We start from the raw sequence: 24,804 nt of genomic DNA, 5'->3' as shown, positions 1-24,804 counted from the left end.
GACATGCTGGGGAAATTTAAAGGGATCGGTGATGTGAGCTTACTCTTTGGAAGCGACTGAGAGGGGATGACGTTATTTTGGTCCTGATCCTAACAGCATGCAGAGCGACAAAGATGGCTGGGGACCAAGCCCTTGGAGGAAAGGCCGAGGGCCTTGGAAATGTTCAGCCTGGAGAAGAGGAGGCGGAGAGGGGACAGGATGGCTCTCTTGAAGGAGCTGAAAAGTTGTCACTTGGAGGAGGTCAGGGAGCAGTCCCTGGGGTCAGCACAGGATAGGACCCACAGTAACAGCTTTAAACTGCATGTAAAATGGTACCACAGCCCAAATTGTTCAGCAGTGGAACGGGCTGCCTAAGGAGGTGGGGAGCTCCCCGTCACTGGCCGTCTTCAAGCAGTGGCTGGAGAGATCTGAATGCTTGAGGCTGACCCTGCATTGGACAGGGGGTTGGACTAAATGGCCCCTAGGGATACCTTCCCACTGTAAGACTCTTTTATATGATTCTAGGTTGGATGGAATCACCGCCAACTGCTGATTTGACCCACGCTTCCATGGTTGGATCCCTAAAGTGAGGGGACCTAGTTTTAACTACCACCCCCCCCCCCCGGCACTGGCATCCCCTGGGTGACCTTGGGCAGGTCAGACTCTGATCTCACCATCTCCATGAGGATGAAAGATCATAGCACCCATGTAATTTGCCATGGAGCCCTGGCCTGGATAGTCCAGGCTAGCAGTTTGCTCTTAGCTGCCTCTGCCAAGTGACCCGTGTTTTCCTTGGTGGTCTCTCGTCCAAACACAAACCAGGCTCTACCCTCCTTAGCTTCTAAGATCAGATCGCCTGGTCCAGGGGTAGTCAAACTGTGGCCCTCCAGATGTCCATGGACTACAATTCCCAGAAGTCCCTGCCAGCGAATGCTGGCAGGGGCTTCTGGGAATTGTAGTCCATGGACATCTGGAGGGCCACAGTTTGACTACCCCTGGCCTGGTCCATCCAGGTCAGAAACAGCCCTAGTCCATTCCTCGTTTCTATCTCCTTTGACCTGCAAAAACGGAGCTTCTCCCCCCCGCCCCAATCAAATTATCGATACCTGCCAGGAAAGGAGGTTGCGGGGGGGGGGCGGGGGTGGCAAAATCCCACTGAAGGCTTAGCCGCTCCTCGGCTGAAAAGAAACATGAAATGCACGGGAGGAGGAGGGAAATCGATGCCCTCGTCCCCGGCACAGCGGCTGGTGAGGGACATGATTCATCTCGGCTGGTGAAAATTGGATTATGAGTGTTGTCGAAGCAGAAAGGAAATTTTTGAAAGGGAAATATGTCCTCACTCCGTGGCTGAGCAGCTTGCTGAGGGGTTTTTAATTGTATCCCAGGCAGCCTTTTGGAGTGGAGAAACACTCGGCGGATGGAACGTATCACGGGGCGTTGACCCCGAGCCAGACCGCCAGTCCGCCTAGCTCAGGGTCAGAATCAGACAGGGCTGGAAGAGACCACCAAAGGCCATCCGGTCCAGCCTCCCACCTTCTTGGGGACTTAAAAATACCCAGATGCCTGAAAGGTGCTTCTCCAATCTCTTCCTCAAAACTTCCAAAGAAGGAAACTGTGCCCCCCCCCCACCAAGCCCCCAAGGCAGCTTATTCCATCTACGAACACCCCTCACTCTCAGAAAAGGGGTCCTAATATTTAAGCAGAACCACCCTTCCCACAATTTGAACCCACTTCTCCCTGTCCTGGTTGCTAAAGCGTAAATGGTTTGCCCCCCCCCCCTCTTCAATGTATCTGCCTTTTATGTAATTAATTCCCCCTTGTCCTCCCCTCTTTGGCAGTGGCTTTTCGAGGTCTCAGCTGAAGGTTTAGCTGCGGCTCGGTGGCCCTTTACACCCACACAAGGAAGCCCATGGGAAGATGGCATGGCATAGCCCAATCTTCTCAGATCTTGAAAGCTAAGCAAGCCCAGTCCTTGGATGAGGGACCACCAAGGAAGGCTCTGCAGATGGAGGCCATGTCCAACCACCTTCTGCTTTTCACTTGCCTTGAAAGCCCCTTGCTGGGGCGTCTGTAAGCAGGGTTGGTTCTTGGAAGGGAGACCACCAAGGAAGGCTCTGGAGAGGAAGGCCATGGCTTCTCAGTTGCCTTGGAAGCCCCTTGCTGTGGGGTTGCTGTAAGCAGGGTTGGTTCATGGATGAGGGACCGCCAAGGAAGACTCTTCAAAGGAAGGCCATGGCCAACCACCACTGCTTCTCCCTTCCTGTAAAGCCCCTTGCTGGGGTTGCTGTAAGCAGGGTTGATTCTTAAGTGAGAGGCCACCAAGGAAGGCTCTGCAGAGGAAGGCCACCCCTGATTCTCCCTTGCCCTGAAAGCCACTTGCCGGGACCATCAGAGATTGGTTGTGACTTGATGACACCTCAATATGCATGTGAGGAAGGTCTGCTGATGTTCAGCAACCCACGGATGTGGGCTCTCCTCTGCTCTTTTCCAGCAGCTCTTCAAGTGTCAATGAGCCGTTTGGAATAACCTGGTGGGGTACACTCGACCGCTCAAAGCCACGGAACACCTCAACCAAGCCGGTTGATTTCTCTGGGCCAGGCGCCCACAGAGGCAACCTGATTAAAGAGGCACGTGAGTTGGGGAGCCAGGCCAGCATCTAAGCCAGGGGTAGTCAAACTGCGGCCCTCCAGATGTCCATGGACTACAATTCCCAGGAGCCCCTGCCAGCGAACGCTGGCAGGGGCTCCTGGGAATTGTAGTCCATGGACATCTGGAGGGCCGCAGTTTGACTACCCCTGATCTAAGCTGTTAATTCGTTTGGAAAGTTCTGAGCCTTTCTCTTCCAGCAAAGAGGAACGAGGACGAAATAAACGGGGGAGGAAAACAAAACCCCAGCAAGGTTTTAATTATCGTCAGAAGCACACGAGGGCGGCAGGCAAGCCTTTCTTCCCTTGGCGAGGGGAGAACTTATGTTCTTATGCGCAGCGCAACGTCACTTGGCATTGCTCTGTTGTTCGGAAGGCGGGCGAGACTCTAACCTCCCCGTTTTCATCCGCGTGCCGATTAATAATTAGAGCCCTGGTCCTTGGGAGAGGATGGGAGCCCAACAAAAGGGGAAAGCAGCAGCTGGTGGACCCTCTGACCTTTCGCAATTCAGAAGCCATTCTGGATGACCCAGCTGCTTTTTCTGGACACGCGGCACAATTTGTAGGCGCCTGTCGCCGTGGCTGCTCGGTTTGGCTCTCTCTGGTGCATCTTGCAACAGGAGACACCAGGCACAACGTGCACAGAGAGCCTTGGCCCTGTTTAGGGGTCAGGACGGCTTCTGGAGAGGGCCAGAGGCCACACCTGAAGCCCAGGTAGACGTGGAGACCAGCAAGGAGGAGACAGCCGTGGAAGACCCACCAAGCCTGGTTGCGTTATCTGCCCAGTTTGGGAAAAGATGGGAGTGAAGACCAAATGGCACCTGCAGTGGGAAAACCCAGAGCCATGCGCCTGGTCCGTCTCTGCCCCAGAGACCTCAATCACCATCCCCAGGGGATCAGAAATGCCAGAGAGTCTGGCAACTGTTCTCTTGCGTTCTTCTAGGGGGGTAGGGGGTTGAGGTAGAGGCACCAAACTTGCCACATAGCTGCAGAGGCTTCTCCTCAAAAGAACCCCCCAAGTTGCAAAGAGATAGGGCCAGGGGGCATTCAAAGAGTGGGCCCCCACCCAAACTCCATTGTTTCCTATTCATTCATTCATTTGTTCGTTCATTCCTTTAATCAGTCATTTGTTTGTTTATTCATTTGTTCATTCCTTTAATCATTCATTCATTTATTTGTTTGTTCATTCCTTTATTGCTTCCTTCCTTCCTTCCTTCATTCCTTTAGTCAGTCATTTGTTCATTCCTTTAATCATTCATTCATTTATTTGTTTGTTCATTCCTTTATTGCTTCCTTCCTTCCTTCCTTCCTTCATTCCTTTAGTCAGTCATTTGTTCATTTATTCATTTGTTCATTCTTTTAGTCATTCGTTCATTCGTTCCTTTAGTCCAGGGGTAGTCAAACTGCGGCCCTCCAGATGTCCATGGACTACAATTCCCAGAAGCCCCTGCCAGCATTCGCTGGCAGGGGCTCCTGGGAATTGTAGTCCATGGACATCTGGAGGGCTGCAGTTTGTCTACCCCTGCTTTAGTCAGTCATTCGTTCATTCCTTTATGCATCCATTCAGTCACTGGGCCCAGGGAGTTCACCGAGAGACTGAGAAACATAGAAAACCACGGAAGGAACCACAGAACCGCAGACCGAGGTGGCCAGTGGCCACTCCAATTCCTGGAATTAATTTGAGGCCTTCTCTTGGTGAAAAGGGGAAACGCAGCCCACAGTTGAATTTCTAAACAGAAGCACAGAACACGATTCAAACCCACTCGCCCCTGGCGGCTTCCAGATATCCCCCATCACAAAAACACAGCCTTTAAGAAAATCCACAGGGCTAACATCCCGGGATCTTGCAGAAGACTATCGTGGAAAAGGAAGGGAGAAAATATCGATTTGTGAGACGGGGACATCCAGCAAACACCTTTTGGGCTTTGTTGCAAAAGGCGGCGACAACAGCAGCAGCATCACAAGGGGCCTCCGCTGGTTCTGCCAAGCGTCCGGATCCTCGTGGTTTTTCCCTGACAGCAACGTAACCTCCATCGCCTCAAGGAGAGGGGGAAGGAGAGGTGTAATTAAGGGATTTGCCCGCTTCTGCAGAAACAGGAGGAGATGAAAAACAAATATGAATATGGGTGGGGAAATCGATGGGAGAGATGCCTCGTGCTTTAGGGAGGCTTAAGGGAAGCGTTTCGGCAGCTTATGCTTCCTCCCCTGAACTTGATTCAAGGCTGTGATTGATTGGCATTTCTTTCTTTCTTTCTTTTTAAATCAGGAGGAGATGGGTATAATGCAAGGACACTGCTGCCTTTGGATTGGGGTTGGCGTCATGAGCGCATGCCAATCGGTAGTAGAGAAAAGCAGTATATAAGAACTGATTCTCTTCTTCTTCTTCTTCTTCTTCTTCTTCTTCTTCTTCTTCTTCTTCTTCTTCTTCTTCTAACCAGTGGTCCCTCCTGTCTCACACAGCGGCCAACCAGTTCCCCTGGCGGGCCAACAACAGGACATAAAGACTGAGGCATTCCCCTAATGTTGCCTTCTGGCTCTTCTGTTGGGAGAGGAAGGGAAGGTGATTGTAAGCCACTTTTGGACTTGCACTTCGAGGAGTGTTTGTAAGCCACTTTTAGACTTCTTTGCTTGGCAAAAAGTGGGGTATTAAAACCAACTCTTCTTCTTCTTCTTCTTCTTCTTCTTCTTCTTCTTCTTCTTCATGCCTGCAAGGACCTGAGCTTCTGTACTTTGGGCCCATTGAAATTTCCGAGCTAACTTCAAGGGTAGCCCTACGATGAGCGCATTGCAGTAGTCAGGCCTGAAAGTCACCCGTGTCAGTCGGGACAGGCGTCGGAATGACGCAGCCCATTTCATCTGCACAGACCCCTTCCAAAGGAAGGCTCGTATAAAACTGGCTGCCCATTTGGGGGAGCCATTTCTGGACTCGGGCCAGCGTGTTCCCCCCTGCCCTTCAGGACAGTAACCAACTCAGCCTCCTCTCCTTTGCACTACTAAGCTGCCGGCCCAGTCCAACAGATCTGCCTGCTCTTGCGTAACAGGTAGCCTGGTAGGCTAAGAGAGCCCAGCGCTTCTTGACTTCCGTGCTTCATTCTCTTTGCAGAAATGTTTGCCAGAATTGTTCCAAGCTGGAGAGATGGATCCAAAAGGTTTATGATGATCCCTGCGCTCGAGAAACAAGCCATCTTTCATGCACTAAAAATAAAACCGGCAGCGTTGTGTAACTCTACCGGTTTTATTGGCTATGTATTTATTCAGTTTTGTGTAGGTGACAATAGGCGAGCGCATTCCGAGTTGGCAGCGAATTTATCCTCTGCGAGGGCGTATTCCTTGTGTGTGCGTAATTGCGGTCTGCCTCAGAAAACATCCCTCCAAGGAATTCTCGCTTTCAAGGTGCCCTACGTAACACCGATGGCTGAGCCGTCAACGCCTGTGACCTAACCAACCTCTTGGACATTTGTAGGCTGCTTAGATCGAAAGCCAGCTTGGTGCTGTGTGGCAGCCACTATTCTGCAGCCGGCTGGGTGACCTTGGGCCGGTCACAGCTCTCTCAGAGCTCTTTCAGCCTTACCTGCCTCACAGGGTGTCTGTTATGGGGAGAGGGAGGGAAGGACGAAGGAGGGAGGGGAGATCGGATTAAGTGTGAGAGAGTGACCCAACTGAATCTATTTTTTTGAAGTGGCACGCTAATTATTCTGCACCCTCAACCCAAAAACAAGTAGTGCCTGATTGGTTAACTTTGGGGGCATTATGTGAGAACCTTACTATTTACTGAGACATCGTGACTGTGCTGAATTTCTGGTTCATTCCACTGCCCTAATCTTTGCTTATTGAACACCTCGTCCTGTTGACTGCAGAATGGGCTTTCAGCAGAGAGGGACTGTGTTTACTGAAGGCAATAATCTTCAATCTACAGTGCCCCCCACGGTCTGTGTAGTTGTGAATTCCCTGCATTGTGCAGGGGGTTGGACTAGATGACCTTGGAGGTCCCTTCCAACTCTATAGTTCTCAACTAGCAGAAACTGGTTTCTGGTCATGACCCCATTTTCGTCAATGCAATTTTTTTTCCCTTACTGTTTTCAATTATTCTCTCTCTCTCTCTTTCTCTGCCTTTAATATACTTTGCAGTAAAATCAAGCCTCTCAACTTTTGAATATTTTTTAATTGAAGGGCACCTGCAGAAAACTTCAAAGCGACAAGTTAGTTGTTAACGAGGGAAGCTTTCCATCCATTAACCTCCCTTTCCCTTTCAATTATACATTACCAGCCTGCCTGTCCATTATAGGATTTCAGAATTTATTGATCTATTTTGCCTTCCCACACTTTCTTTCCATGGTTGGCTCCTCAAGTAATCATTTCCCCCTAGAGTCAATAAAGTCCCGGGAGCGTAGGGATATTCGGCTGGGGATTGTAACTCTGTGTGCGAGAGGATATGGGAGGGAGAGGGCTAAGAGAGTTCTCTCACTCAGGGCCACTTGGCAGTTGGCCCCACCCCTTGCTGGCCGTCTAGGTGTCCTCTTATCCGGAAGCTTCTCTCTTGGCCGGGCTTGGAGCTGTAGCAAGTTAGCCTGTTTTTTGAAGTTAATCCGCTCACAATAAGTTGAATGGCCCTGCATGAATATGTCCTGTAAGATGGGATGCTAGTTTGGTAAGTAAAATTTCTTTCTCTTGTTACCATTGGAGCTGGGTCACCTTTGTCCCCCTAAACCAGGAAACATGGAGACTCAGGGATACTGTGTAAAACTTCTGTGCTCCAAAAGCCTGTAGAGTCAATACCGTTCTGGTGGGTATTCAAACCAGGGTCTTCCAGGGATAATCTCTTATTAGTTATTTAGAAGAAGAAGAAGAGTTGGTTTTTATACCTTGCTTTCCTCTACCAGAAGGCGTTTCAAAGCAGCTTACAATCGCCTTCTCTTCCTCTCCCCACCACAGGCACCCTGTGGGGCTGAGAGAGCCTTGAGAGAACTGCTCTGTGAGAACAGCACGATCCGGGCTGTGACGAGCCCAAGGTCGCCCAGCTGGCTGCATGTGGAGGAGCAGGAAATCAAACGTGGCTCACCAGATTAGGTGACCAGCCAAGGGACGTTCAAAAGTGGTTTGCCATTACCTCCCTCAGCACCATGACGCTAGCGTTCCTTGAAGGTCTCCCATCCAACCCTACTTAGCTAAGGGGTTGGAATCCCTGCCTTACGAGGAGAGGATGAGAGAGTTGGGGATGTGTCGCTCGGAGAGCAGGAGGGCAAGGGGGGGATATGTCAGCTGAGGTAGATATGTCAAAGAGGGGATCAGCTTGTTCACTGCAGCTGTAGAGACAAGGACAAGAAGCAATGGGCTAAATATTAGAAAGCATTTTCTTACAGTGAGGACTGTTTGTCGACAGAAATGCTGGTGGGGTCTCCATTGGAAGGTTTTCCGAGGAGAATGAAGGAGCACCTGACGAGACGGAGTGTGCATTTTTTAAGCCCCCCAGAAGGTGGGGTGGGGGGTTAGACTGGATGGCCCTGGGCGGCCTCTTCTGGCTCTGGCGGATTCCGATTCCAAATGTCTTCTCTAGCTGAATTGCGAGCCAAGATCCTGGGCCTCCAATACAAACTATCCCAAGGAGAAGCTGGGGAAGAGCAGGGCTTATGTGGATAGACGCCATATGTTCTGGCCAGCTTGGCAATGCCAGGCTGTTCTGCGGGGTCTGTTGTGCACAGATGCTCCCTTTCTTCCCAGACACAGAACTGAGGCTGAGCATCATGCTGCCTCTGGCACTGCTTGGTGGGAAGTTCTCCTCGCTGGTTTGGTGTCGTGCTGGGCCTCATCCAACGAGGTTTGAGCCCTCGCACAAAGGAACACACTCTCCAACCTTGCGGGGCACGTACCTTTGTTTTAATTGACGCACGAGGCAATTCCTGGTTTACGTAGGGAGGATAACGGCATCCTCTGGAACGGTCACAGGCTGGTAAGAAGACGGCCATGCAGCAGGAGGGGCCAAACTTTCACTCCCCAGATATCCAAGGACTACAATTCCCATGAACCTCTGGGCATGGTATGTTTAGTGGTCTTCCATCCAAGTACTAATCAGGGCCGACCCTGCTTAGCTTCTGAGACATGATAAAATCAGGCAAGCCTGGGCCATCCAGATCAAAGCTATAGTCCAGGGGTGGCCAAACCGTGGCTTTCGAGATGTCCATGAACTACAATTCCCATGAGCCCCTGCCAACACATGCTATCAGCAGGGGCTCATGGGACTTATAGTCCATGGACATCTCGAGAGCCACAGTTTGGCTACCCCTGTTCTAGATCATTAATTTAGGTTTGCAGTTTTCAAATAGAGAGGGCTTTTAAAAAAAAACATGCAGAATGGCCTCCCAGGACCTTCCTTTTTTGAACTTCCCTGTGGTGTGCCTTTGTTCTCCTTGCACTCATCTGATGAATGGGATGAGTTCATTAAGACCTGTGTCACTCTGAAGTAGAATCCCTTAGCCGGGATTGCAAGACCGTGAAGGTCCGTCTAATTGCGTGGCCTTTTAAAAAAATAAATTGCTTTCTTGGCCAAACAATGCCATTCATTGTAATTAAACCCAGAAGTCTACCTTTGTCTTTTCCCCCTGTTTTTTGACGTCGTTCTGAGAAAGACCCTCGGCAAATGGTTTTGCAGGGATGTTGCTAGATAAGCGACAGAGCTGACTTCATTTTAACATGTAGTCCTTTGCTGCTGAGAATGAACATGCCGCTCCTTAACCTCATAAATAACCTCATATCTAATCCCCCCTGAAAGCTGTTTTCCCCCTGTGTCTGTCACTACATCCTCTGTTCCCTAGAGCAATGGTCCCCAACCTTTTTATCATCAGGGACCAGTCAACGCTTGAGAGTTTTACTGAGGCCCGGGGGGGGGGTAGTCTTTTGCCGAGGGACATCGCCGCCACCTAAGCCCCTGCTGCACTTGCTTTCCTGCTGGCACCCCTGACTTCCCGCCACATGCTGGGGGGGGGGGGGCGCTGCCAGCAGCAGCTGTGCAGTGCCACGCTGAGGGGGAGCCCCAGCCATGGCGGCTGCTGGAGAGCACCAAAGGTGAGCCAGCAGCAGAGTGGCAGGGCAGCCCCCGAGGCAGCAGCCGGGAAGGAGGACGAGAAGGAACTGCAGCCTGGTACCGACTGATCCATGGATCGGGACCGGTCTCCGGACCGGGGATTGGGAATCACTGCCCCTAGAGAAAATGGGAGCCCTTTTATTGGTTGTCCAAAGGAACCCGTTGGCCTTTGTGTGAGACAGGATGCTGGATTAGAGGGACCAGAGGTGTGATCCAGCAGGGCTTTTCTGTTCTTGCAAAGGCCTTTCCAAAGGAATTGGCTAGCCACTGTGTGAGACAGGATGCTGGACTAGGTGGACCACAAGGCTCTTCTTAGGTTCATAGAAAGGTCTCAGCCTCTATGCTCAATTTCCCTGCATAAAATAGCAAGTTGGAAGAAGCCAAAGGTAGTTTATTGGAAAATTTCCCAGATCCAAGAGGCGGGAACAAATGACTTGCCTTGTGTTTATCAATATGCAAATGCTACACAATGAGGCAACCTCCGTGCGCTTGTATGTAAACACATTTCAATAATTTATCTCCCCGTAACTTTTCTGACACTTTATTATACTTTTCATCCCGGCTGTAAATATGCAAAACACCGTTAATCAACCTTTTGTTCCTGAGTATTTGATGAATAGCTAGCAGACGTAACTCGCCTCTGTGTAGACTCTGTTAAATGTAATGTACCAGTACACAATTCATTATTTTAATAACGCATCAGGATCATCCATCAAAGCAACGCTTTCAGAAAGACAGAAACGGAGAGGGAAGGCAATGCCAGTTTTTGATCGGAGAGATTTCGATCCGATTGGGATATCTGCAAACTCGGCTAGGCAGGGCACAAGTACCTACTCATGAGTAAACAGACCAGGCTGCGGGTTCTTGGAGCAGGACAGCATGCTTACCTGGATGGAAGCAGAGTTGTTCAGGTGTGAAGGCCTAATTTTTAAGAAGCAGCTGTTTAGGGAGGAGGAGGAAAAGGCGTTTGTAAGCTATTCTGAGATTGCTTCGGGTAGGGAAAAGCAAAGCAAGGTGTGAAAAAACAGCTCTTTCTTCTTCTTGATCTGTTGATTTACTGGAGGCAGGATTTTATCTTTCCAGTGGCATCATCTTTTAGTCGCAGTAAGGGCATGAAGGGTCCATTTCTTTTGCCCCTTGGTGAGCTTCCAAGAGACGGGCAAACAGCCGGAAAGGATTTACATCCTCAGAAATCAATGAACATTCCAATACACAATTGATATAAGTAGTAACTTCCTTACAGAAAGTACAAATGAGACATCCATAGCATATGTGTAAAGGACAGACAAGTATGTGTACGCTACAGTGGCAACAATTAGACAATTCACTCAGCCCTTTGCGAAAAACTTAAAGTTTTGCTGACATCAGTTGAAGAGATAACTCTGACTCACTGCAGACCTTCTTACCAACACATTTTGTGGGCGCTGCCTGATCCCCAGCATCCAGAACCAAATGCAAAACCAGCATCAATCCTTCCAGCAAAGCCCAGCTGGGCAGGAGTCTGACCTGATGCTCATTTTCAAACTGGCTAAACCTTTTCTCTAAGAATATCCTTATTGAATGCCTGTCTTTCAGTCTAGCTTTTCCCAAGGAGCGGTACCGGACGTTCCTTAAACCAGCGTTTTGACCATGGAGGTATGCTTGAAATATTTTTTAGGCCTTGAGGCAGCCTGGAAGTGATGTCAGATGGCCACGCCCCCTGCCACGCCCCCATATCAGTTGATATGACCGTATATGGTCATGTTCTTATATGCCGCTTTTCTGTACGAGAAGGAGTCTCAAAGCGGCTGACAATTGCCTTCCCTTCCTCTCCCCACAACAGTCACCCTGTGAGGCAGGAGGGCTGAGAGAGTTCTGAGAGAACTGGGACTGGCCCAAAATTTCCCCCCGCCAGCAGTATGTGGAGGAGTGGGGAGTCAAAGAGGCTGCCATTCCTAACCACTATACAATGCTGCCTCTCAACAAGGGGGGGGGGAGCCCTGGTCTGTCTTGACGGGCAGCAGTTCTCCAGGTTCACAGGTAGAGTAGGGATGCCAGCCTCCAGGTGGGCCCTGGGAATCCCCTGGAATTAGAGCTCATCTCCAGACTACAGAGCTCAGGTCCCCTGGAGAAAAAGGTGGCTTTCCATCGCATTATTCTCCACTCCCCACTCCAAATCCCGCCCACTCCTGACTCCACCCCCAAAGTCAACAGGGATACCCCAATTCAGAGCAAACCAGCCCCACAGCCAAGATTCCTCTAACTCGGGACATTTGAGACTGAAGCTGGTGTGCGCACCATGCTCCCAGCCACTAAGCCCCAGTCCTTCCCATAAGCCATGCAACGAAATCTGATATAGACAAGTGTTTTTACTCCGTTCCTGTCTTATCTTCCTTCCTACAGGAAATAAAAGGAATCAGCTGAACTGGCAGCTGATGGACAGGCCGGGAGCATTGTCATCCATGGCTGTACACAGTGCATGATGCAGATCTGCAGGCGTGGGTGAGCGATTTGTGCAATTATCAGGCGCCGCATTTCCAAAATTGTTGCATGTTGTTGTGACCTTGGCTCCTCCCCCCGCCTGCTTTGCCGAGCGGCCTCCCGGATTTTGAGAAAGGGATTATCAGATTTGATAGGGCTTGTGCATTTAATTCTGTCTCTTGTTCGGAGAGTCTCCCTGCTCCGCATCGATTTCCACGGGCAATTAATGTGTTTTGTTGGCAACGTGTCTTCCTCCCCTACGAGACTATCGGGCCTCGTTTCTGCTTTCTTGTCGACAATCTCTGGTCTTAACGGTATCGGGGAAAGGAGCGAGCACGGAGGTGAAACTCATTTGAGAAATTGAGGGGGCGTCCATAATTGTGCACGATTCTGCCGTTTTCGTGGGAAGGGGGGGCAAGGGAGGGCAACAGTGTGCCAGGGAAGATGGGGGGCTGTGCCAGTAGCTATGGGGGACCATGCAGATCTACCTTAAAGGTTGTCAGCATTGGCCCAGTTTATGCAAAGAGGAGCGAGGCTCGTTAAAACAGTAAAAAATAGTTGTATTAGGAAGAATCATAGAATCATAGAGTTGGAAGGGGCCATACAGGCCATCTAGTCCAACCCCCTGCTCAACGCAGGATCAGCCCAAAGTATCAAATTTGGGAAGAGAAACAACTTTGCACCGAAAGAGAGAACAACTGTTGTCTGTTGCTTCTGTAAACAAGCAGGAAGCGTGCCCAAAGGAACTGGAAGTCTCCCATGGAGCCAATCAGGAAGCTGGAGGAGATAGTTCAGGGGGGGAAAAGATGAGGAGGTTCCTGATCTAACTATGCTAAATGCGCATCTCCTCTGGCACCCCCTGCAGGACACTCCTTATATTCCGCTCCATCATGCACACAGCAGGTCTTGCGTATTCCAACAGCTGGAAGCGTTCTAAATCTGGATTTTCTCCCGTCAGTTCTAGGGATTCTGCAGTATTTGCACAGCACGAAAAGCAAGCTTACCTGCTTACGTTCAGTGACGTGGCTACAGCGTTTATGGGGAGGGGCAGTGGGTGGGTGGGGCTTGGTGATTATGGAGTGGTCGAGGTGTTCTGTGCATGCTTCAGGGCTCTGGTTTCCTCCCCTGCTGTGATGAGCCAAGCTCTCCGCGCAGTTCGCCTTGGAGGCTCTCAGCCAGATAGCTGCCACTTTGTTCTCCCAGTGTGCCGACCAGCTGAGCAGGGGGCGAAGCAAGGCAGATCAGGCTGTGGCACCAGGGACATGGATTTATCAGGACACAGGATCAGCAGTGTGTGGTGGCCACCAGATGCTCTGTCGACAGGATGCTGTAGCTCCTGCTCATGGCCCACGGGAGGTATGTGGTGGGTACCCCAAGGCCACAGAAATGGCCACCGACAGAGAGGGACGGAGAGAAGATGGGCTGCACCAGAGGTGCCAGTTATGCATTGCTGAGCACTGCTCACTTTCTCATCCGTCCTCCTCCACCACTACCTTCCGCTGTCATCCCATAACATCAGAGCATCTGCAGTGGTCTTAAGCATTCTATTTCTTTTTTTGTTCGCTGTAATAACTCCCCATTGAATCCAAGTGTGCGAACTTCTGCTGCAGCCAGTCTCAGCCGTCGAGGGCCCACTTCACCAGCTAGGGGTTCTCGTGGGGCTCTCGTCTCCACCGTTTCAACGAGAGAATCCCTGTTTTGAAATGGACGTTTTAGTGTGCAGGACGCTCCTAAACGACTTACGGCAGATGCAATGCCATGGATAGAAATCGTCGGGGAGGGGAAAGGAAGGCACCCGAAACCGCTGTCATCAACGAATATCATAAGGAACGGAATAGAGAATGTTTGTTTATCGTCGCTGTCTGCCAGATGTCTGGCTCTGTGAAACGTTGCCTCGTTGGGAGGGAGTCTATTTAGCAAAGAAATATTTATAATGCTAAAATGATAAGATGGAACGCAGTCGTTTCACAATGCAACATCTGGCCGATCCTGACAAAACTGTTGACTGTGCTTGTAAAACCCGTCAGATGTCAAAGGACAAAGACGAGTCTTAAATAGCAGGTGGGATATTCGCATTCCGAGAATTTTAACCATTCAAATGGGCCCCAGACAGTTTTGGAGAGGGAAATGCCTTTTATTTTATTTGTCGGTATATATTTGATTCTTTGAGCTGCTATGCCGCCACACCCAGGGTCACCGGCTTGTGGCGGCTCACGACGTTCAAATGTACGATCAACTCAATACATTAAAACCACCCATAAAATAACCAAACAGCAACATAATAAAGAAATAGAAAAACAATAATTTCCCCCAGCTGCAGTCTTTCCGCAGCCTGAAGTGCCTGGATTTTGAGGTTCTGGGTGGCAAGGTGGAATATTTTGCTATCCTGGGCTGATTCTGCACTTACTTTGTTTTTTCTGTTGTGGATCCTGCTGAATTCAGATTGATTTGAACTCGGGCCTTCCTCTGTTCCCCCTTGAAACAGAAAGTGTTCTGCGCTCAATTGGGAAAGCTCAGAGCAGGGAGGGGTGCCAAGCGCAGCAGGAGTCTCTTTCTTTTCTTGAAGGGGGGGAGGAGAGAAGATTGGAGACAGCAGAGGAGGGGGGAACAAATCTAAGAGGCAAATCTCTGCTGAGAGAAGTGAGGGCTTCTGGAGCGCAGTCACTTTAAGGGAAGCCTTACAACTGGGAACCAGAAATTATTTGAACTGACGCCCTGGCCAATCAGGGAAGACTGCTTTGCTACAGCATCAGAGGCATGAGGCAGCAAGTTAATTCGCAAAAAGCAAAGATCTGCACATTTACTCATGGCGGTTTTTGAAATATCGAGGCTTATATCCACTCCAGGATATCACCGGGGAAATGTAGGGTCACCACAAATCAATCGTGCATGTTGCAGAAGGAAAATTTAAAGTGCCCAAATGCAAAATGGAAATTCAGTGTCGACTGCAGGGATTTAGTCGATCTGGGAGTGGGTATAAAGTCCCTTGCAATCTACACCCTGGCCTCAAACAAACACCTGGCAGAAGAGCTCCATCTTGCAGGCCCTGCACAACTGTGATAGCTCCACTAGTTGAGCTCCAGGACTGATATGGCCCTGGCTCTGGTCGAGGCCAGGCAGACTTCTCTTGGGCCAGGGACAGCCAATATATTGGTGTTAGAAGAGCACCTGTGGCAGAGAATTAGAGATTAAGTTCTTGTTTCAAATAGACAGGAATGCCTGCCTAGGTTTAGTTCTCCATTTTTCTGGTTGGTTATGCAGATTTGCGTAGTGAACAGCAGAGAACGCGCAACTCATCCTTACAGAGAACTAATCCGGAGCTGTCTGTCGGGCAGTGATGCAATTGCAGGGTGCACATTGCCCTTGGAGTATGTGTAGAGGTCAAAAGCACATAGAAAACTTTTGAGGATTGCAGATCTTGAATTTTGGAGTTTCGTCCCTTGGGATAGTGTTCAACCGCTTCCAGTCTGGCTCCATTTAAAGTTGGGTCAGCTTTCTTCTCTTCCAACGAAGGACCAAAGGAAACTTTCCTTCTGAGATCAAGAGGAGGCGCCATGCTTTGGGAAAGAAGAAAATCTACAGTGGAGATCAGGAAAGGACCTGAGTTGGCAGAGAAGGGAGGATTGAAACTATCAATGAAAGGCACTTGCCGATTCGTATTATGCTGTGTGGCAGCTGCTGATGAGCCTCCGAAATAGGCTCCAATGTTCATAATCAGAAGCTACTCTCTCGGATCTTATTAATTTTGCTTCTGAATTATGTATGTGGTTGGGCTGTGTGGGGTTTTTTTGTTTGTTGGTTGGTTCCATTTGCGCCACGCGTTCACAACACTTGCTTAGATTTCCTAAGACGGGCCCGCACGCACAAAAGCCAGAAAATTAAAAGAGAGAGCTGGAAAGTTTCCCAAAAGGTGCTCCGCTAAGAAAATGACACTAACTGTGCTTCCTGGTCCCTTTTGCCGCACTACTCAATATTTATGTCCATGTTCATAAGCAGATCTTTTGCATCTCCTTGCTGCAGAAAAACAAAGAATAAAATTGTCCTTTTAAAAAGAGGGAGGGAGGGAGGGAGGGAGGGAGGGAGGGAGGAAGGAAGGAAGGAAGGAAGGAAGGAAGGAAGGAAGGAAGGAAGGAAGGAAGGAAGGAAGGAAGGATCTAGTTTGGGGAGAAATCAAATTCGTTCAGTGGAGATGGTATCGTTAATATGGGTTGATGTCTTTGAGGGGGAGGCTGCGGAGCTCTGCCCCGTAAACATCTGCTTGTCTGCTTTACAGATGTTCTGCCTCCAGCTTTTTCTTTTTTCTCCTGATTAGATTTCAAGACAACAGTCAGGGAAAAGAGCCCTTCTCTGCTCTGGGGTGATTTTTTTCTTTGTTGTTCTACAATGCTCTTGCTGATGGAGAACAGCAGCAAACTCCTGGGGGGCTTGATTTGCCCTGCGGTATGGTCTGGCATGGGCTCTTTGGATCGATATCTGTTTGGGGATGCTCAGACCTAGGTCGCTCAGGAGAGCTGGACCCTGTTACTCCTCAGAAGCTAAGCAGGGTCATAGGTGGTTAGCATTTGGATGGGAGACCACGTAGGAAGTCTTGGGTTGTGATGTGGAAGTAGGCCGTGGCAAATGCCCTCTGTACAACTCTTGCCTTGAAAACCCTAGAAGGACACCATAGGTTGGTTGTGATGTGGCACTTCAATATTAATATTTCATATTAACTTACAGGAAACAAATGCATGGGTCCATCTAGTTCTATGTTGTCCACTCTGACCAGCATAGTGGCCAGCCTGTTCCTATGGTGGGTCAACAACAAGGCACAGAGGCTTTCATGAGAACATCAGAAAAGCCTTGCTGGATCAGATCAGTGGTCCATCTATGCCAGCGTCTGGTCTTACACAGAGGCAAATCAGTTCCTCTGGATGGCCAACAACCGGGCAGAGAGGCCAAGGCCACAAAAACACCAGAAGAGCCCTGCTAGACTATAGAGGTCCATCTAGTCCAGCAACCCAACCAGTTCCTCTGGAGGGCCAACAACCGTCATAGAGGCTAAGACCTTCTCCAGAATTCGCATCCTGGGCTTCAGAGGCTCAGTGCCTCTGAATGGGGAGGTTCCCCTCAGTCACCATGGCTAAGTAGCCATTGATAGCTTTATCCTCCACGAATCTATCGAATCACCTTTGCAGGCGGCTTATTCCCATGGCCATCACAACCCCAAATCCCACTCTACGTAAAGTAGTATTCCCTTTCGTCTGTCTTGAACCTCCTGCCCATCTACTTCATCAGAGGCCTACCAGCTCTAGAATTTTGGAAGAAAAAAAGTCTCTTTGTCAACTTTCTCTCCACTCCGTGTATAATCCTATAAACCTCCTCGCTCCTTAAAGGCTCTGAAACAGAAGAGAAACCACTCACCGTGGCAAGCGTTACAAATAAACGGGACGTTCAATTGCTCGGCAGGGGAGACGAGCCGGATCTCGTCTCCTCCCGTCAGCAAGTAATAGATCCCCCCCAAACATTTATACGAGTTTCATTATTGCTTTCCAACACATTTTGGTCCGACCTTCCCTGGCTGCCTCCGCACGTTGACAGCTGTTGTGTTTTATGCTGGAGACGGTGCTGGGTGCTTGACTCAATGGTGCTCAGCATCTATCATGAGAAGAGGCCTCCTCGCCGTATTGATTTTCCCACCGGCACGGGGGAACACAGAGGTACACGTCTCGCACTTTGGAGTCCTTTGGAAATAACTCAAACGGGAGACGTCTTAAACAAGGGGAGCTTTGGGTAGAAGACCAAGTGGGGACTTGTCAGAAATCATTCATGGCACGGTATGCAGAAGCGTGAGTGGATGGCCGATGAAGACGTCCCGGCTTACTGAGCTCGTAATTGGTTGGAGAAGGTGCCGTTCTGGTGCTCGGAACCTTTTGAACGGCATCTTGGGATACGAAAGCTGAAGGGCTTGGACCAATGAATGGAGGTGTGATTGAATAATGACCATGTTACGCAAAATCTTTATATGTTTCGTGTTTTATGCAAAAAGGGGTGGCCCTTGTCCTCCCAGCCCAACGGAGGAACGAGAGGTGAGACCGCAGAGCAGCAAAGGGTTAATAGGCCAGCAAAACGAACGGGGGGGAATCTGTCTAATGAAGGGGTGGCCAAACTGGCTCTCCAGATGTCCAGATGGACTACAATTCCCATGAGCCCCTTCCAACACGTTCACATTGGAATTGTAGTCCATGGACATTTGGGTGTAGTCTGCACGGGGCTTTCTACCCAGTCCCAGTTCAAATTAATCCCTGTCGTCTACACTGAATTCAATTTGCATTTTGATTTTGGCCGCTGCAACAAGCATGATTAATCCAGGGTGCCCCTACCTTTCCCCCGCAATATCCAGGAGTGGATATAACCCTCGATATTTGAAAAATCGACATGAGTAAAGGTGCAGCTCTCTGCTTCCCTCCCCCCCCCCCGAATTAACTTGCTGCCTCTAGCCTCCAAAGCTGTAGAAAAGCCATGATTGGCCAGGGCATCAGTTCAAAGTCTTCCTGATTCCCAGGTTGCAAGGCTTCCCTTAAAGTCACTGAGCTCCAGAAGCTTCTTTCAGCAGAGATTTGCCTCTTGGATTTATTCCCCCCTCCTCTGGTGTCTCCAATATCCCCCCCTTCAAGAAAAGAAAGAGGCTCCTTCTGTGCTTGGCTCCCCCACCCCCATCTGAGCTTCCCCAATCCAGTGCAGAACACTTTCTGTTTCAATTGGGGGTGGGGGATAAAGGAAGACCCAAATTCAAATTGATTTGAATCCAGCAGGATGCACACCGGAATAAACAAAGTTAAGTGCAGAATCAGCCCTGGAGAGCCGCAGTTTAGGCGCCCCTGATCTAGATGTTGGTGGATTCTGGAGAATAGCTACCCGCAGTGCCTAACCCAGGCTTTGATGTCAATGCAACAGTCGTGGCAAAGGGCCGTATTTTTCCTTCCCGTTCATCGCCTTTCTGTCGGACGAATGGCCTTCGCTCCAGAGACACGGGGGAGAAATTGGACAACAAGACCAGGGAGCAGAGGCAGTCTTTGAAGCCGAGATCTGTTTCTTTCGACGCCTTTCCCGACAGCTGGCATGGTACAAACTAAACCTGAGTCTATTTGCAAGTTAAGCAAGAATTAGCATAAACAGCAGCTGGTGCATTACCCCGAAACATGTAACAATAAAGACATCTCCCCCAGCCCCCCACCCAGCCTTTGCCTTCAGAAACAAAGGTAGGCAAAGAGATGACTTGCAGTAATGTGTTTGTCAACCACCTGTTAAAATTCCCCAGACCGTTGACGGGACAGCATTACTCGTGAGCGGCATATGGGAGGGGGGGGCGTTTTGGGTGCGTGGAGCGGGTTTCCTGATTAAAGCCAAATCGACGTCTCCGTACGGATGAAAGCAGCTCCTCGCCAAACGCTTTCCCCTTTTCGACAACCTGCTTCTGGGTCAAGTTCAAGGTCTTGGTTTTGACCTTCAAGTCTATACGTGGCCTAGGTCCTACTTATCTGCGGGACCGCTTATCTGATTATGCTCCCCGCAGGGCGCTTCACTCTGCGGGTATGCATCTGCTGGCTGTCCCGGGCCCCTGAGACATTCGTCTGGACTTGACCAGGGACAGGGCCTTTTTGGCCGTAGCCCCAACCTAGTGGAATGAGCTCCCGAAAGAGCTAAGGTTCCTGTAAGAGTTGTCAACATTCCACAGGGCCTGTAAGACAGAGCTCTTCCACCAGGTGTATGGTTGAAGCCAAGGTGGGGGCTCGGTGTTACCAACAGCAGGGCACTGAGGCTGAGGCCTTCAGAAGAACATCAGAAGAGCCCTGCTGGGTCAGACCAGGGGTCCATCTAGTCCAGCATCCTGTTCCTCTGGAGGCCCAGCAAAAGAGCATAGAGACCAGGGTCTTCATATAAACATAAAGAGGGGGCTTGTGTTGTAGTTTTTTAATCGTTTTACGTAAACCACCATGAGACAATACTGAGAGCAGTAGTATATAAATCTGAAATTAAAGACAGAAATAAAAATTATGTTCAGACAGGTGAGCCCAAACCTTAGACCAGGGGTAGTCAAACTGCGGCCCTCCAGATGTCCATGGACTACAATTCCCAGGAGCCCTTGCCAGCATTCGCCAGCGAATGCTGGCAAGGGCTCCTGGGAATTGTAGTCCATGGACATCTGGAGGGCCGCAGTTTGACTACCCCTGCCTTAGACCATGCTTACGACCAGGGTTTCGTGAAAAGCTGTGGTTTCTTGATAAAGAGCAGGACCTTCTTTATGTTTATATGAAGACCTAGGCCTCCCTGCCCTTTTGCTGGGCCTCCAGAAGAACTTTGTGAGATAGGATGCTAGATGGACCCCTGGTCTGACCCAGCAGGGCTCTTCTGATGTCCTTAGAAGGGATTGGCCTCTGTGCCCTATTGTTGGCCCTCAAGAGGAACTGGTTGGTCACTGTGGGAGACAGGATGCTGGACTAGATGGACCCATGGTCTGACCCAGCAGGGCTTATGTTCTTATGAAGGCCTCTCTGCCCTGTTGCTGGCCCTCCAGAGGAAATGGTTGGCCACTGTGTGAGGCAGGATGCTAGACTAGATGGACCCCTGATCTTCTGATGTCCTTATGAAGGGATTGGCCTCTGTGCCCTGTTGTTGGCCCTCCAGAGGAATTGTGGGAGACAGGAAGCTGGACTAAATGGGCCACTGTTCTGATCCCACTGGGTTCTCCTCATGTTCTGAAGGCCTCGGCCTCTGAGCCTTGCCTTGTTGGACCTCCAAACCAACCTATTGGCTACTTTGTGAGACAGGAGGCTGGAGTCAATGGCCCCTGGACTGTTGCCTTCTTTTCTTAATGCTTAACTCTTACTGGATTGTGGGTTTAAAATGTTCTATTAAGTACTCATGACACACAACTGTCATTTGTACTATAGTAATAGAGAGGCCCTGAGCATAGATTAATCACGAGCAGAAGCCAAACTGTACAGCAGGGGTAGTCAAACTGCGGCCCTCCAGATGTCCATGGACTACAATTCCCAGGAGCCCCTGCCAGCGTTTGCTGGCAGGGGCTCCTGGGAATTGTAGTCCATGGACATCTGGAGGGCCGCAGATTGACTCCCCCTGTTATTTAATAACAGGCTTTACTACCTTCTTCTGACACGGATCTCCCACATCTGTTCAGTGTTCGCTTCTATTCTTGAGGATGATTAATGTCCGTTCAGGGCCTTGCTATTATCACGCCTAATAACAGTGACCGAAATAATAAAACTTTGGATTTGAAATAATATTTCATTAATGGTTTATTCATTAATATTCCTTCGTGAGAAAGTTTGCTATTCGTGTTGCTCATTACAAGCATAAGGAGGAGGAAGCAAATGCTGAAAACCTGAGACGAGAGAGAGAGAGCAGGTTTGTCTGTGAAAATCATCATTTTTAAAAGTTAAATGCTTTGTTTGGTCAACAGTTCAGAAGGGACGAGGCGTACGCCTAGATAAAACCGCTATTGCCAGTGTGAACATAAAGGATCATACACCTCATCCCGGATCTGGCCTTTGTGTGGTTAAATAAACTGGCACAGTCTGGTGGGGAGGCCATAATGTCCCTTACCAGTTTTACTTACAAGGTGCATTTTTAATGGGTCCTTGTCCCAACAAAGGACAGAGTCCTCAGCCCATTGCAAAAAAAGAGACAATTGCAGACAGTAAAGACACAAGACCAAGGTGATAAATTTAAATTATAAAACTTTATTAGATTAGGGTTAAATGGGGGGGGGGGGAGAATAAAATTGCCCACATTTTGACTCATTGTGCCAGCCGCCAGCCAAGACGGGGCAGCTGACAAATGAAGGCCGTGCAGAGAAGGCGAAAAACCCGGGTCCTCCAGGCCCAGTAGGGCGGGGTCCCGGGGGAAAATTCCTTCTCGGCCCCAATTCAGGCAACCGGCTGGAAGCAGCCTGCACGGCCGGGTTAAAATGGTGGGCCGAGGCCTGACCTTACCCATCAGGCCTCCCTAACACCGCAGGGATGTCCTCTTCTTGCCATTGGCTGGAGTCTTCGGCCTCCCGTCCCCTTCTTTGCCAATGGCTGGTGTCTTCGGCTCCTCCTCTTCTTGCCATTGGCTGGAGTCTTCTGCCTTCGGCTTCCCGTCCTCTTCTTGCCAATGGCTGGCGTCTTCGGCTCCTCCTCTTCTTGCCATTGGCTGGAGTCTTCTGCCTTCGGCTTCCCGTCCTCTTCTTGCCAATGGCTGGCGTCTTCGGCTCCTCCTCTTCTTGCCATTGGCTGGAGTCTTCTGCCTTCGGCCTCCCGTCCTCTTCTTGCCAATGGCTGGTGTTTTCGGCTCCTCCTCTTCTTGCCATTGGCTGGAGTCTTCTGCCTTCGGCCTCCCGTCCTCTTCTTGCCAATGGCTGGCGTCTTCGGCTCCTCCTCTTCTTGCCATTGGCTGGAGTCTTCTGCCTTCGGCCTCCCGTCCTCTTCTTGCCAATGGCTGGCGTCTTCGGCTCCTCCTCTTCTTGCCATTGGCTGGAGTCTTCTGCCTTCCGCCTCCCGTCCTCTTCTTGCCAATGGCTGGCGTCTTCGGCTCCTCCTCTTCTTGCCATTGGCTGGAGTCTTCTGCCTTCGGCCTCCCGTCCTCTTCTTGCCAATGGCTGGCGTCTTCGGCTCCTCCTCTTCTTGCCATTGGCTGAAGTCTTCTGCCTTCCGCCTCCCGTCCTCTTCTTGCCAATGGCTGGCGTCTTCGGCTCCTCCTCTTCTTGCCATTGGCTGGAGTCTTCTGCCTTCGGCCTCCCGTCCTCTTCTTGCCAATGGCTGGCGTCTTCGGCTCCTCCTCTTCTTGCCATTGGCTGGAGTCTTCTGCCTTCGGCCTCCCGTCCTCTTCTTGCCAATGGCTGGCGTCTTCGGCTCCTCCTCTTCTTGCCATTGGCTGGAGTCTTCTGCCTTCGGCCTCCCGTCCTCTTCTTGCCAATGGCTGGCGTCTTCGGCTCCTCCTCTTCTTGCCATTGGCTGAAGTCTTCTGCCTTCCGCCTCCCGTCCTCTTCTTGCCAATGGCTGGCGTCTTCGGCTCCTCCTCTTCTTGCCATTGGCTGGAGTCTTCTGCCTTCGGCCTCCCGTCCTCTTCTTGCCAATGGCTGGCGTCTTCGGCTCCTCCTCTTCTTGCCATTGGCTGGAGTCTTCTGCCTTCGGCCTCCCGTCCTCTTCTTGCCAATGGCTGGCGTCTTCGGCTCCTCCTCTTCTTGCCATTGGCTGGAGTCTTCTGCCTTCGGCCTCCCGTCCTCTTCTTGCCAATGGCTGGCGTCTTCGGCTCCTCCTCTTCTTGCCATTGGCTGAAGTCTTCTGCCTTCCGCCTCCCGTCCTCTTCTTGCCAATGGCTGGCGTCTTCGGCTCCTCCTCTTCTTGCCATTGGCTGAAGTCTTCTGCCTTCGGCCTCCCGTCCTCTTCTTGCCAATGGCTGGCGTCTTCGGCTCCTCCTCTTCTTGCCATTGGCTGGAGTCTTCTGCCTTCGGCCTCCCGTCCTCTTCTTGCCAATGGCTGGCGTCTTCGGATTGTCTTCAAGCCAGTGGCCGGCCTCTTCTGCTTCTGCCTTGGGACTGCCGTCTTCGCTTCTTCTTGCCAATGGTTTTCTGCCTTCGGCCCGCCATCTTCTTTTCTTCTCCTGATTGGCGGGCCTCTTCTGCGCCTCCGGCCCCCTCTTCTTTTCTTCTTACCCATTGGCCGGCGTCTTCTGCCTTCGGTCCATCGTCTTCGCTTCTTCTGGCCACCGGCAGTCTTCGGCAAGATGGCCTCTCACTGGGAGAGGTAAAATTCCCATGGCTCCCGTGTGGGGGAGTGCGACATGAGAATCAGCCCGACCGGGGCTGGGGAGGGAATTACCTCGCTTGGTGAGGGTTTGCGTCCTCCTGAGGGAGGGGCCAGAGAGGGTGGCCTTTTATAGGGGGTGGTCTGATGACCTGGGGGGGCAGGGAGCATTGTGAGGTCGGGGAGGGGGCTTGGCTCCATTGTGACTCAACAAAGAGCACGGACAGCCCTTGGGCCTCATGTCCAGAGGCAGCTTGGTGGTGTCTATTTTTAGAAAATCTATTAATTTATTCAATGCATCTGTACCATACCTTTATCCCCAGTGGGCACCCAAGCAGCCTCCATGGACATCTTTCCCTCCATTTTCCCTCAGATCAACCCTGTGAGGTAGGTTATGCTGAGGATTGTTTATTTATGTATTTAATTCATTTCTACCCCACCGTTTTCTTCATCCTGTACCCCTCTGTTTTTCTTTTTAATTTTAACTAAAGTTTTATTTATTTTGCACACACAAAACAAAGAAACACAACGGAACCAATAACCGATAACCTCACATCCCCCTTGAGAAATGATGTCGTCCAATTTTAATGTTGTGCCAACCCATCAGAAAGCCCAAAGAACGTGAAGATGTGGACCCTCCATCCAAGTTATGATTCTAGACAATTTCGTGAAAGTCGTTTCTGAAAGGTAACGTCTTCCAATAGATACCGGAGTCGGATTTTCAAATCAGTGTGTTTTGTTTTGACTATAAGAATTTTCTTTCATTGAAAAATAAGTTGAGAGGGGTGAATTCAGAGGTAAGTGTTATTTGTTCCTGGCTTATTTTAATGATCTCTGTAAATAGTAATTTCCC

The 24,804-nt window shown here is 50.3% G+C and overlaps 1 protein-coding gene and 1 long non-coding RNA gene across 3 annotated transcripts in view; one reads left to right on the top strand and one right to left on the bottom strand.

The window, feature by feature from the left end:
* LOC143823215 (uncharacterized) overlaps nt 1–24,242 on the bottom strand; it is a 575,613-nt gene extending 551,371 nt beyond the window's left edge. Inside the window, exons 1-2 of one of the 2 annotated variants that reach the window (XM_077309308.1) lie at nt 22,667–24,242; nt 22,220–22,263 (exon numbers count right to left, since the gene is read on the bottom strand). In XM_077309308.1, the coding sequence (XP_077165423.1) occupies nt 22,220–22,263; nt 22,667–23,864 (1,242 nt within the window). In that variant the 5' untranslated portion in view covers nt 23,865–24,242. Of the gene's footprint in view, nt 1–21,885; nt 22,264–22,666 lie in introns of those variants that run through there. The other variant, XM_077309309.1, reaches the window with a different exon arrangement.
* Nucleotides 7,117–24,804, top strand: part of LOC143823218 (uncharacterized) — a 44,818-nt gene continuing 27,130 nt past the window's right edge. Inside the window, exons 1-2 of the long non-coding RNA XR_013226416.1 lie at nt 7,117–7,272; nt 12,085–12,183. This is a non-coding gene — a long non-coding RNA (uncharacterized LOC143823218). The remainder of the gene's footprint in view (nt 7,273–12,084; nt 12,184–24,804) is intronic.

Source organism: Paroedura picta, chromosome 13, assembly GCF_049243985.1.
Source record: "Paroedura picta isolate Pp20150507F chromosome 13, Ppicta_v3.0, whole genome shotgun sequence".
Taxonomy (NCBI): Eukaryota; Metazoa; Chordata; class Lepidosauria; order Squamata; family Gekkonidae; genus Paroedura; species Paroedura picta.
Note: the sequence above shows the minus strand (reverse complement) of the source record. Positions and strands in the feature narration are given on the sequence as shown.